This window comes from Adelges cooleyi, unplaced genomic scaffold (assembly GCF_023614345.1).
Source record: "Adelges cooleyi isolate 19-005CV unplaced genomic scaffold, UGA_ACOO_1.1 ACOO_flye_CR_arks_rails_tigmint_CR_PRNA_0, whole genome shotgun sequence".
NCBI classification, from domain to species: domain Eukaryota; kingdom Metazoa; phylum Arthropoda; class Insecta; order Hemiptera; family Adelgidae; genus Adelges; species Adelges cooleyi.
The window spans coordinates 215,205-227,086 of record NW_026095750.1 but is presented as its reverse complement, the minus strand read 5'-3'; the positions used below and the strand labels follow the sequence as shown (position 1 = coordinate 227,086).

The 11,882-nt window shown below is 29.0% G+C and overlaps 1 protein-coding gene across 1 annotated transcript; it reads left to right on the top strand.

Annotated features, from left to right (window-relative positions):
- The first annotated feature begins 9,049 nt into the window (after positions 1-9,049).
- Positions 9,050-10,823, top strand: LOC126847318 (uncharacterized). Its single transcript, XM_050587856.1, has 5 exons — positions 9,050-9,126; positions 9,242-9,416; positions 9,517-9,575; positions 9,747-9,924; positions 10,720-10,823. Exons 1-5 carry the CDS (start codon positions 9,124-9,126, stop codon positions 10,821-10,823), a joined length of 519 nt encoding a protein of 172 aa, XP_050443813.1. The 5' UTR covers positions 9,050-9,123.
- The last annotated feature ends 1,059 nt before the right edge of the window (positions 10,824-11,882 follow it).

The window sequence follows — 11,882 nt, the reverse complement described above, 5'->3', positions numbered from 1 at the left end:
TTTTATAAAATATTATTTTACACCAATTCCTTATAACTATAGGTATATTGTAGGAAAATGTATTTATTATTTTATCGGTTGAGCCCTGCATTAATTCACTTTCAAAATAATTGTAATTTTTCAGTTTTTTTACACGTGTATTGTTCACATAATAACATGTTTTCATATGAAACTAAAAAAAAATGAGAAGCTTCTCTAAAAAAGATTCTATCAATTTAAAAAAAAATATTATGCTTCTAGTACACATTTTATAAAAGCGATACCAAAAGATCTGATTTAGCTTTACTGATTTATTCTATAAAATTATAAATATATATTTTATGATGAATATACTTGATACTTATATGCACAAGTGTAATTTCATAAAATGCTTATATGCGATAATGCAATTTTTTTTGCGCGACCCCCTCCCTCATTTTTTTCCAATAACTAAAAATAATAATTCATGCATAATTGTCTGAAATCGGGTGAAACTGTTTTTTCAAAAGATATGAGGCATTTTAAAGATCTAGAGGCGTAGAAAAATAATGTACATAAGTATTGTTCAAATAATAAAAAATGTGCTTTTATACAAACACAAAAAAATTTTAAGGTTACTGATATACAAATATAAATGTTTGAAAATACAACAGAATTTAGAAACATTGCCTACACATTTTATAAAAGCCATATCATATCAGTTATTTGATATATACAAGTATATTAAGTATTTTTATAAAATATTTTGGTTACAAAAAGCTAAAAAATAACAATATGTTATAAGACGTTTGTGTAAACAGGTATTAGGTACATATTATGGGTTTGTCAAATGACAAAAACAACTTCTGTATTTTTATGACTCACACGCTATAGCTTCGATTATTTTATTTTATTTTAATGTGAATTTTTAACCTATATCGAACAAACAAAATACATACGCGTATATTAAGTTTTACACTGAAATCGCTTTAACAGCAGCCATTAAAAATAATAAAAGTCATTTACGTTTTATATAACTGCAAAACATTATTTGAGTAACTTATGCGTTGAAAAAATACAGTAATGAATTTTAAATTAAACATTTTTTTTTTATATACGTTCGTCTGCATAAATATAGCAAATGCATCAGTTTTCGATAACGATCGGGTAATTTTTATAATTTTCTATCTAATTAAATGATTCATTAAAAAAAAATTAATTACTCTATAAACCTGTTGAAAAATCTGATAGTAATATTTCGAGACACTAATTCCAATAATTTAGTGTTTACTTTGACTATTAAAATTATTAATGTACCTAATGATTTTAGCTACTTGAAGAATTTTATAGAAAGTTAGGTTCGTTATATCGTACAATTACCAAGTATAATGTACAATCATACTTAAGTGACTCAGAAGTACGCAAGGCCTGGCAAATGAAAGATTGGGAAGTCGAAAAGATAATTAATTCGATCTGGAGTACGTTAAATAATAATAATTCAGTAATGCATATTGTAAAATATATAACATGTGAAATATGAAAACTAAAAATCATTTTAATGTTGTTCGTAAATAATAATTATGGATAGGTCATAGGTATTAGGTTGTGTATTTTTTCTAAAATTTCTGAGGAGCATTTTTACTACTATGCCAAAAAATGGCCCCCTGAACATTTCTCTGTGGTCAACTTGTTTGATAACGTTAGGTCAGCGGCCAGCTCAAAGCCCAAGTATGCCAAATCTAAACCGTCTAAGCCCCGACTAGTAGGAGTACCAGACGTAAAAAAATATTTAAAAGGCGTCTTTAAAGATATTTAGGAAGAACAAGTCATAAAAATATAAAACGCATTTGTCTTGTTTTTCTACAAATCGTGTTACAAAACAAATTTATAACGGTAAGACTAAATGTAATTAAATATAAGTAATACGACATATTTCAAGAACTTATTTTTCAACTCGATTTTAGGTTAATTAAAAACTGAACCAGCAGACAAATAAACTAATTGTTTTTAGGTGACTTTTGATATGTAATACCTTAAAAGGCCAAACATTATTCATAAAAACCCAATAATTATAAGTACTACCACTAAAATTTGTTACAACACAATATAGTTTGGTAAATTTTAATGTGTATACTTTTATAATGATTTCTAGAAGCACCTATGACAGAAGCGGTATTTATGATCTTAGTAAAAGCATTATTTACTAGTGAGGTAATTATGATTTTTTCATCCCAACATTTGATACATAAAAAAAAACGTATATCATTTAAATACTTTATAAAGCTAGTGAATAATATATATACAAACAATTTTATTTAAAAAAAAGAATAAATAAAAAGTGGGCTGCTGCACGTCATATTTTGTGTTGCTGGTCGACACAGCATACAGATTTTTAAAGTGAAAGTAAAAAAAAAAAAATTCTAGAATTAAAAAAAAAAAAAATTATTTAAATTATTACAATGGAGATATGAATTTAGTGTGGATAAATATGAAATCATGAGTATCGATGACGGTTTATTATAAACAAAGTGTCTTTTAAACTATTAAATAATAATGAATAGTAATAATTCGAGATACATTATTTCTATAATAGTAGTATTTACATTATATGTTGAAAATACAAATTTAATGATTTTAGCAACTCGAATACATTTATGATGAGGTAGAAAAGAATAGTGGAAAAAAAAAGAAATTATTTGGCCTTATTGTTGACAAGTATGCAGTTCAAGACTACTTATTTAATCATCCTTATGGTCTGACCATAAACGAAATCTTAAAGATAACTGAACACTTACCTGGTACGTTGAATAACATTAATTCAGTAATAGAAATTGTAACATATATTTTATGTAAAAGGTGAAATAAATTATTACTGATAGGTAATGTGTTTTTTTACATTTCTGTGGAGTTCTTAGAATAATTTACAGATGTCGTCTATAAAGATAGATAGGAAGAACTAGTTATACAAATGTAAAATTATTTTATTTTATTTTTCTACGAAATATGATAAAAACAGCCAGTACAGTGGGGTCGGGGCATGGTGGTGACGGGGAGGTCACAGGTTTACAGTAATTATTACAACTATACAAATAAATGCTTCGATAAGAATCAGTAGTTGGTATTCTCAAACCAGCCAAGTCCAAACCAAGTACAGTAAGAGTGTGTAATTAAAGTGAGGTGCAGTATTTACAAATTAACATCAAAGCGTTTAATATACAATGGTTTTATTACTTTTATATTGATATTAATTCCTTTAGACCTGTGACCTTTCTGGCCCCACAATGTTTTGATCCCATTTTACTTCGAACTCACTGTACTGGTTTACTCGGATAAAATCACTTTCAAAAAACCGCTTTGATGCTAATTTATCAGTTAAAACTTTGACAATCACATTATTATCTAGATACCTATTTTATAAAATAGTCACGATCGTAGATTATTAGCTCTGGAAAATTGATAACTAGAACTATTATAGTGTGTATTTTGTCAACTCATGTTATCTCACGAAATGTCTGTCAATTTTAAGTTACTTAATTAAATTTAGTTTATCCGCCAAAAAAAAGGAGCTCTGTTCAAGCCATTTTTGACTTAATAAAATTCATATTCAGTTAATCATCTAGAGTTGACAAATTGGTTTTGGTCGATTAATGAAAATTGATAATTTAATCGTCAAACTGCGTCATATACATTTTACTCTATAATAAAAGTTACAAACAGAATAAAAAAAAAACGTTTTTGAAACTTTAAAACTCTAATGAGTTATTTTTTTCTTTCAAATTTTAACTTTGAAGCAGTAAACTTTTAACTTTTAGATAAAGTATTTATGATTTATAAAGTTGCTACTCGAAAGAATAAGTCCAATATTAAAAAAGTGTATACAGACACAAGCTAAACAATTGTAGCAATTGTAGGCAATAATAATAATTGCGACCAGTCATTTACAGCATATTAATATAGTTTGGTAAATTGTAATGTGAATATTTTTATAATGATTCCTAGAAGGTACTATGTCAAAAAAGAAATTCACAAAAAAAATGATTTTTGGACTACATTTTCTACAATACCGTTTCATTCCGTGGTATATTGATTCTTAGAAGATAGATTAACAGGTATCTTAGAAGTCGCTTAAAAATGTGGTTAATAACGATAACATATTGAGTCACAATAGCAAGACATTTTGTACACCCACAATCAACCCTTTTTTTTTACGCTGCTGAATGGTAGACTTAACACGCCGTTAAGCATTACTTCAAGGGATTACCTCCTACATCGTTTTTTGTGAAATCACACAAAACACATACAAGATATTTACATGAAAAACACAATACAATGTACAAATTTAACAAAATCGGAAAAATCCAGTCTTCTTGTTTGTTTGATCTTCACTCAGAATTACAGATGCTGCAGGACTTGCCGTCCCACTCATTTCTCTTTGGCTTCAGCCCCGTGTCGCAGCCACCACCAGGCACTATCCAGGACCAGGTTTAGCTGTCACTCTTCTGTACGCCTAACACTTTCCTCTCCCTGGACAGTGTTCTGGATGGCGTTCTTCCCGATCTTCTGGCATAGGATACAGTGAGGAGGGGCATTGCAATTTCTCGCAATGTAGCCCTCCCCGTCGCAGGTTATGCATATTTTGGTCCCGTCGGGACCTTTGTAATTCCCTGATTTATGTCCGTAAGCATGACACTGGAAGCAGCGGTCCAATTTACGCGCCTGAAATCGGACTCGACACGAGATCATATGACTCTTTTGAGCAACTGGATTGAGGCTGCCTCTGTTAGTGACACTACTGCATTCTGTGCACCTCCGTAGTTGGGCACGAGTCGCCGTACCGCCATCTCTTCTTTATTTGCACCTTCTCTGCAGATTCCCGCTAACACATCGTCCACGTTTGTCAAGGCATTCAATGCCAAAGATTTCTATTTGTATAGGGCTCGCAAATTCCCGGATCATCGCGTCCTTGCCAATATCTTTTCGGCTTCTTTTCTACGCTTTGCAACCCTCATCGCCTTCCCTACCGAAAGGACGATATGGTCCACCTTAGTTCTTCTCATCCCGTCACGGATACGTTGATAGCTTTCCGGTCGACCCCGGCTGTAAGCTTCTTCACCTTATCCTCGTACGAAGGGTTTTCTTTTTTCAGAGCGATTACTACGCCCTGCTCCTTCCCACGATAAACCTTCCAACATATCGAAGTACAAAAAAATACAATTTTATGCTCATTACTGTTTTCTAAAGAGTTTTTTATACAGTAGTTTTATCACTTTTAACTATACCGAACAATTAACATTACAAAACTGCTGACTTCCCCAACCAAAGGATATGACATTTTATATAATTTTACATATATTGTGTAGTACTATCGCATCATACATTTTTTTTATATTATTCCAGGGCTACAAATTTACTACAACATCCTACCGACTTACATTAAGATATTTAATTTGTCTATACAAAAAATAAAATGTATGGTAGTATGCCATTAGGTTTTTTTTTTAAATGTTATTAATGAGTTTTTTAAAATTTTAAGGGGTTTTTGTTTTTTTTGTTTTAATCGATTACTGTACTATTTGTGTAGTTTTTACATGTTATATTTAAATATTAAAACTTTATAAAAATGTTAAATAACACGTTTTCTGCTTATTAAAAATATCGTCTTATAAATACCACGTCTTCGTTTCTGAAAACATGCATATATAAATACGTATAGTATTTATTTTTAAGTGTAGAGATATTGAAGATATTATCAAAATTGGAAAAATTAATTCCTTTAAGATTTAAGAGCTGATAGTTATGCCGAAGGTAGATTTAAAGTGAGGCTAAAACATATACCGTTTTGAATTGGACTCAGCCCCCACCTTTAACAAATAATAACTAACCCAATAATGTCCACATTTTTCTACGTCAATTTAAAGATAAATTCCTAGGCAAATGACATCATCACTAGTCTTCAATAGAAAACAATAAGCTGAGAGAGATCACAGTTAATATTGCACCCTACCGATGTCCACCTGAATTCCACCGGCATAACCAAACCATTGTCAGCCAAGTTAAGTTAGGCCACACACAGCTAATTAATTATTCATTTCTAATGAACAGAGAACCAAAACCCCTCTGCCAAACTTGCAATGTCTCACTGAGCATTCAGCATATACCTAATAATAGACTGCCCGGAATACTCATCAGCTAGAAGTCAACACACACGACATCCCAAATACACTAAAAGATGCTCTCGAAGAATATAATGTACCTACATAAAACCCTTTTATTTGGTTTAATCGGTTTTTCACTAAATATTTTTCTTTTGAGTTATGACACTTTTTTATGCAGACCGTACTGTACTAGCAGTCTATTATTTGTAAATAATATTTTTAAAAAAAAACCAGTACAGTGGGGTCGGTGCATAGTAGGGATGGAACATAGTTGGGTCGGGGCATATTGGGGACGGGGAGGTCACAGGTTTACAGAAATTTTTAAATCTGAAAGTGATAAAATCACTTTCGAAAAAACGCTTCGATGCAAATCGGTAGTTAGTATTTTCAAGCCAGTACAGTCCAAACCAAGCACAGTATAAACCAGCAAAGTTAGAAAGTCTTAAATGAAGGTTCTGTATTTACAAATGAGCATCAAAGCGTTAATTTGAAAGTGACCGCACTTCTCCTCCCATCCTAACATTTAATCTAATAATACGGTTTGTTAAATAAAAAATGTATATATATATATATATATATATATATACTTAATCACTCAATATCTCATAGGATTTAATAAGAAATAAAAATAAACTTTTTTATATTGTTGTTATACAATGTGCTCTCAATTTTTTACAATTTATTTTTTAGGAGTTTTAAAGTTAGGATGGGAGGGGAAATGCGCGCAGATAAAAATAATACTACACTCCAGCTTTCCTCCTGCCCTAAACTTGAAACTTCAATAACTTCAAAAATAGTTTACCGAAACTGGTTATCGACCAGTCAAAATGTTTAGTACATAATTCTCAATTGAAAAGTTAATAAAATATATAAGTTACCATTTAAGTTTCTAAGTTTGTTATCAAAAAAAATAAGTTGGGTGGGGGGTAAAAACAAAAAAAAATTGTGAAAAATTGAGATCACGTTTTGTAAAAACGTTATAAAAAAAAATTTAATTATTAATTAAACCCTGCGAGATATTGCGAGATTCATGATAATAGAATCACCCTGTATATACTCAAGGTTAAATATTAAAAAGTAATTTTATTTACAAGTTAATGCACTTTGATTTCTCAGCGGCAAACTGCATAAATACCACAAGAATGAGTTTGGATTTATATCTAAAGAAAAACTATTTATTAAGCATCAGTTTGAAAAATTGGCCTAAACACAATTTTTCGAAAGTAGGTTTTCTTGTTTTTTTTTTTTTTAAATAGCCACACCGCGTTACCTAGCGTGTTAAAATATCGAATATGAAACTAGCCCGTTACTGATATAAATTATGTTGGGAAAATTGTGGTGGGTTTCAACATCACCCGTGTAATGAAATATAATTCGAATGCAGCCGTAATTAACGTATATATTTTTCAAAGTAAAACAATTATTGATAAGTGTACATAATATTATTACTATACCATTAAAGAATCAGTGAAAACAATGTTTCGTTGTACCGTATTTTTTAAATTTGACTTTTGAATATTTTGCATTTTTATAGGTACTCGCATACTATATTCCAATTATATAGTATGGTATAGCTGTTGTAAAATGTTTAGGCAATATTAAAAATTCTGTTATTTTTTCCAGAATAAATACCTAGATCATATCTACAGTAACCCAATAAAATCCACTTCGATATAATTTTGGGGCCTCTACACATGTGTATATTCGATCGAAAACAATTGTTTTAAAATTTAACCGTACTATCTAGCGCGTAGTCTGGTAATATTTATGAAAACATATGCACATTTTTAAGACTTGTTCAATGCATAATTCGAAGTACATTTTTAATGGTCGTTTTAAAACTTATTGTACAGATGATAACAATGTTTGTTGAACAATGCATTGTTAATAATTTGAAGAATACTCCATATATGGATATTGAGGAAAAGCTTATGGGAAAGGGTTTATAATGGTTCTTTAAGATTTTTACTATTTATCTGTTGAGCTATTACTAAGAATGAAAATTATTTGTTGAAAAGTTTTATATTGCCCTTTATTTAAGTTCAAATGTTTGCCTTTCTTAGTTCGTAATTTATATTACTCGATTGTAAAGATTAATGTGTTTCATATAAATATTTTTAATTTAATATAATTAATATTTTAATATAAATAGTTTTTATATTTCTTAAAAATAAAATGATTTTTCGCTGTAAACATATGTCTGCTTTATAATGCCTTTAAGTAGTAAAAATACATAATAACTTGTTTTCCTACATACAAAAATGGCTCACGTTAAGGCTATAATACTAGTACTGAAAAACATTACAATAATGTAAAATATGTTTTATATTATTATTATCAATAAATATTATTTTTCTGGTAATGAGAAGTTTTTGTTTGTATTCTACAGGTTTCTGCTGGTTGGTGCACTCATTTTTCACTTCACTCGTTTAAAACATAGAGTTTAACAACAGTGGAAAGAAAATCAACGATTCCTAACTTAACTTGGGTAACTTCACTAGTATAACCATATGAAAGATGCCTATTATAAATAACTCATATAAATAATATTAATAACAATAATAAAAAAAAACCGTCCAAAATGGCAAAAAAAATAATTTTTCTATAAAAACGTTTGGTTTACCAAAAACTAAAAAATAACATTTTGTTATAAGACAGTTGTGTAAACAGGTATTACCTACATATCGTGGATTTGTAAAACGGAAAAACAACTAATTTTCTTTTATGACTCACACGCTATAACTTCGATTATTTGATTTTATATTTTAATGTGAACATTTAACCTATATCTAACAAACAAAATACATATGCATTTATTGCACTGAAATCGCTATAATAGCAGCCATTACAAATAATAAAAATCATTTATGTTTTAAACAACTGCAAAACATTATTCGAGTAACTTGTGCGTTCAAAAAATACAAAAATGAATTTTAAATATGTAATTGTGTTTTTATATACGTTTGTTTATATTAATATAGCAAAATATGCATCAATTATCGAAGATGATATGGTAATTTTTAATTATTTTCATCTAATTATGTGATTTATTAAAAAATAATTAAACCTATTAAATATTACTCAAGACACTAATTTATGTATTAAAAATAACAATGCTATGATTTTAGCTTCTTGATAGATTATATAGAACGTTAATAAGGGAAATGGGGAGAGACAAACATTATCCTAACCATATTACCAAGACTGTAGTTGAATCATACTTAAGTGACCAACGAGTACGCAATATATGGAAAATGAGGGATTGGGAATTCGAAAAGATAATTGATTCCATCGCCAGTTGGAGTACGTTGAATAATAGTAGTTCAGTAATAGATATTGTAAAATATATAACATGTGAATTGTGAAAACTTATAAATGTGGTTACTTTTATAATGATTTCTAGGTGGACCTATGAAACATTTTGAGTTTGTAGCATTAGTAAAATCATTATTTACAAGTGAGGTAATTATGATTTTTTTTATCTAATATATGATACATTAAAAATCAAAAATTATAATAATTAAATTATTTTTAAGCCTAGTGAATAATATAATAGTAATTACCCGAGATATATTATTTCTATAACACTAATACTCACAGTATGTATTACAAATACAAATTTATTGATTTTAGCAACTCGACTACATTTTTGATGAGTCACATATTTATTGTAAGAAAAAAAATAAATTCTTTGGTTTTCACGTGTTAACAAAACGCAAGGTTGACAAGCAAGCAGTTACAAAATACTTATTTGATCACCCATATGGACTAACTCGAGAGGAAATCGAAAAGCTAACTGAACATTTGCCTCGTACGTTGAATAATATTAACTCAGTAATAGATATTGTAACATATTTAATATGTTAAATGTGAACAACTATTGATCACTTTGATGTCATACATAAATTATCATTGATAGGTAGTGGTTTTTTTTACATTTCTGAGAAGTACTTACAATATTATACAGAAGTCGTCTATAAAGTTAGTCTGGAAGAACCAAGTTATAAAAATGTAAAATGCTTTTATCTTTTTTTTCTAAATATGATGCAAAACAGCCAGTACAGTGGGGTCGGCGCAAAATGGGGACAGAGCGTAGTAAGGTTAAGAGAGAGTGGAGACAGGGGGTAGTGGACACGGGGAGATCACAACTCTAAAAACTATCGTACTCGTATGAGTTTTATTTAATTTTAAACTTTGGAGAAGAGAACTTTCTCAAATTTTAACATTTAAATACAATTTGTGGTTTATAGAGTTGCTACTCGAAACAATTGGTTTAGTATTAAAAAGGTTTATAGAGACACAACAAAATGTCCACAACATTGTAAAACCCATATTTTAAAATAATTAGACTAATTTTAATTAATATTGAAGTATTATTTTATGGTGTTCCTCATGGCATTTTTTTTTTTGGACACAATTTTAGATTATTTAAAAACTAAATAAGCGGAAAAACATAATTATTGTTTTAAGATGGCTTTTGAAAACTACTGCTATGGTCAAATATTGTGCATAAAAAGGCAATAATTTAAACTGCGACCAGTCATTTTATTACACTGTAATATAGTTTGGTAAATTTTAATGTGAATACTTTTAAAATGATTCCTAGTTGGTTATATGTCAAAAGAGAAGTTCTTAAAATACATGATTTTTGGAGAACATTTTCTACAATACAAGACGAGCCTAACACTGATGGACTATTGCAGATGCTAGGCAAGTAATTGGTTCACCATTTACCAGTAAATTTTTCATTTCTTTATAATATATTGTATTGGTTGTTAACTTTATTTAATGTGACAAATAAATAACATCGTGCCGTTATTTTAAGTTAAAGATTTAAACATTTTTTTGGTGCTTTTCGAAAAGGGAGGAATAAACTTTTTACATTAATGACTGAATTAAGTGTATATCAGGTACGATATTTGATCTATGTAGACTTGCCACGTGAAAAAATGTGTAGAGGGTTTTAGAAGATGTCGTGAGTCCAGGCAAAAAAAAATACATTAATGTAAAAACATATACGTTCCAGAGTAGCAAATTTCGTTGAAAAGTGTATACTAAACATAGTTTATGTATATTTAGTAGTAAAATCTCTTAATAAAAACTACAATTGATGCATTAAATACATAAAAAATATCTGTAGATCTTTAGCTGAACTCTGCAATATTACTATATCGATTTATATATAAACTAACAAATCAAACAATTACCAAAAAATACATTCACTCAGAAAGAGTTGACATGTCTTTTTTTTCAGCTTTTTATGATTTGTGACCGAGGTCCGAAAATTTGACTGAAGGTAGATCTAGAGCAGAGTTTTAAAATTAAAAGAGAAACGGGGGAATTTACCCTTTGATTGTGGTAATTTTCTTGTTGTTATGTTAAACGAGAGAATAGAGGTAAACGGTTAACAGATAACTGAGAAATAGCTTTAATATGTGGTTAATAACGATTACTCATTGGACACAATAACAAGATCACGATCAACCCTAAACATATTGAAATAAAAAAATACTATTTATGGTCATTGCTGTTTTCTAAAGAGTTTTTTTTAAAGTAGTTTTATCTCTTTTAGTTATACCGAGCAATTATTCTTAAAAGCTGCTGACTTCCCCAACCGAAGGATATGACATTTTATATAATTTTACATATTGTATTGTTATCACATTATACATTTATTTTCACATTAATATTTCAGGGCTACAAATTTACCAAAACATACTATCGTCGTTCACTATAATATTAAAAAATTCAAACTATTTAAAGTATTTT

What these genes read in the sequence shown, in the direction of transcription:
- LOC126847318 (XM_050587856.1), top strand. An exon ending in TGATTCCATCGCCAGTTGGA is followed by an intron (nt 9,417 to 9,516) that starts GTACGTTGAATA and finishes AATGATTTCTAG; the next exon opens with GTGGACCTATGAAACATTTT. An exon ending in GCTAACTGAACATTTGCCTC is followed by an intron (nt 9,925 to 10,719) that starts GTACGTTGAATA and finishes AATGATTCCTAG; the next exon opens with TTGGTTATATGTCAAAAGAG.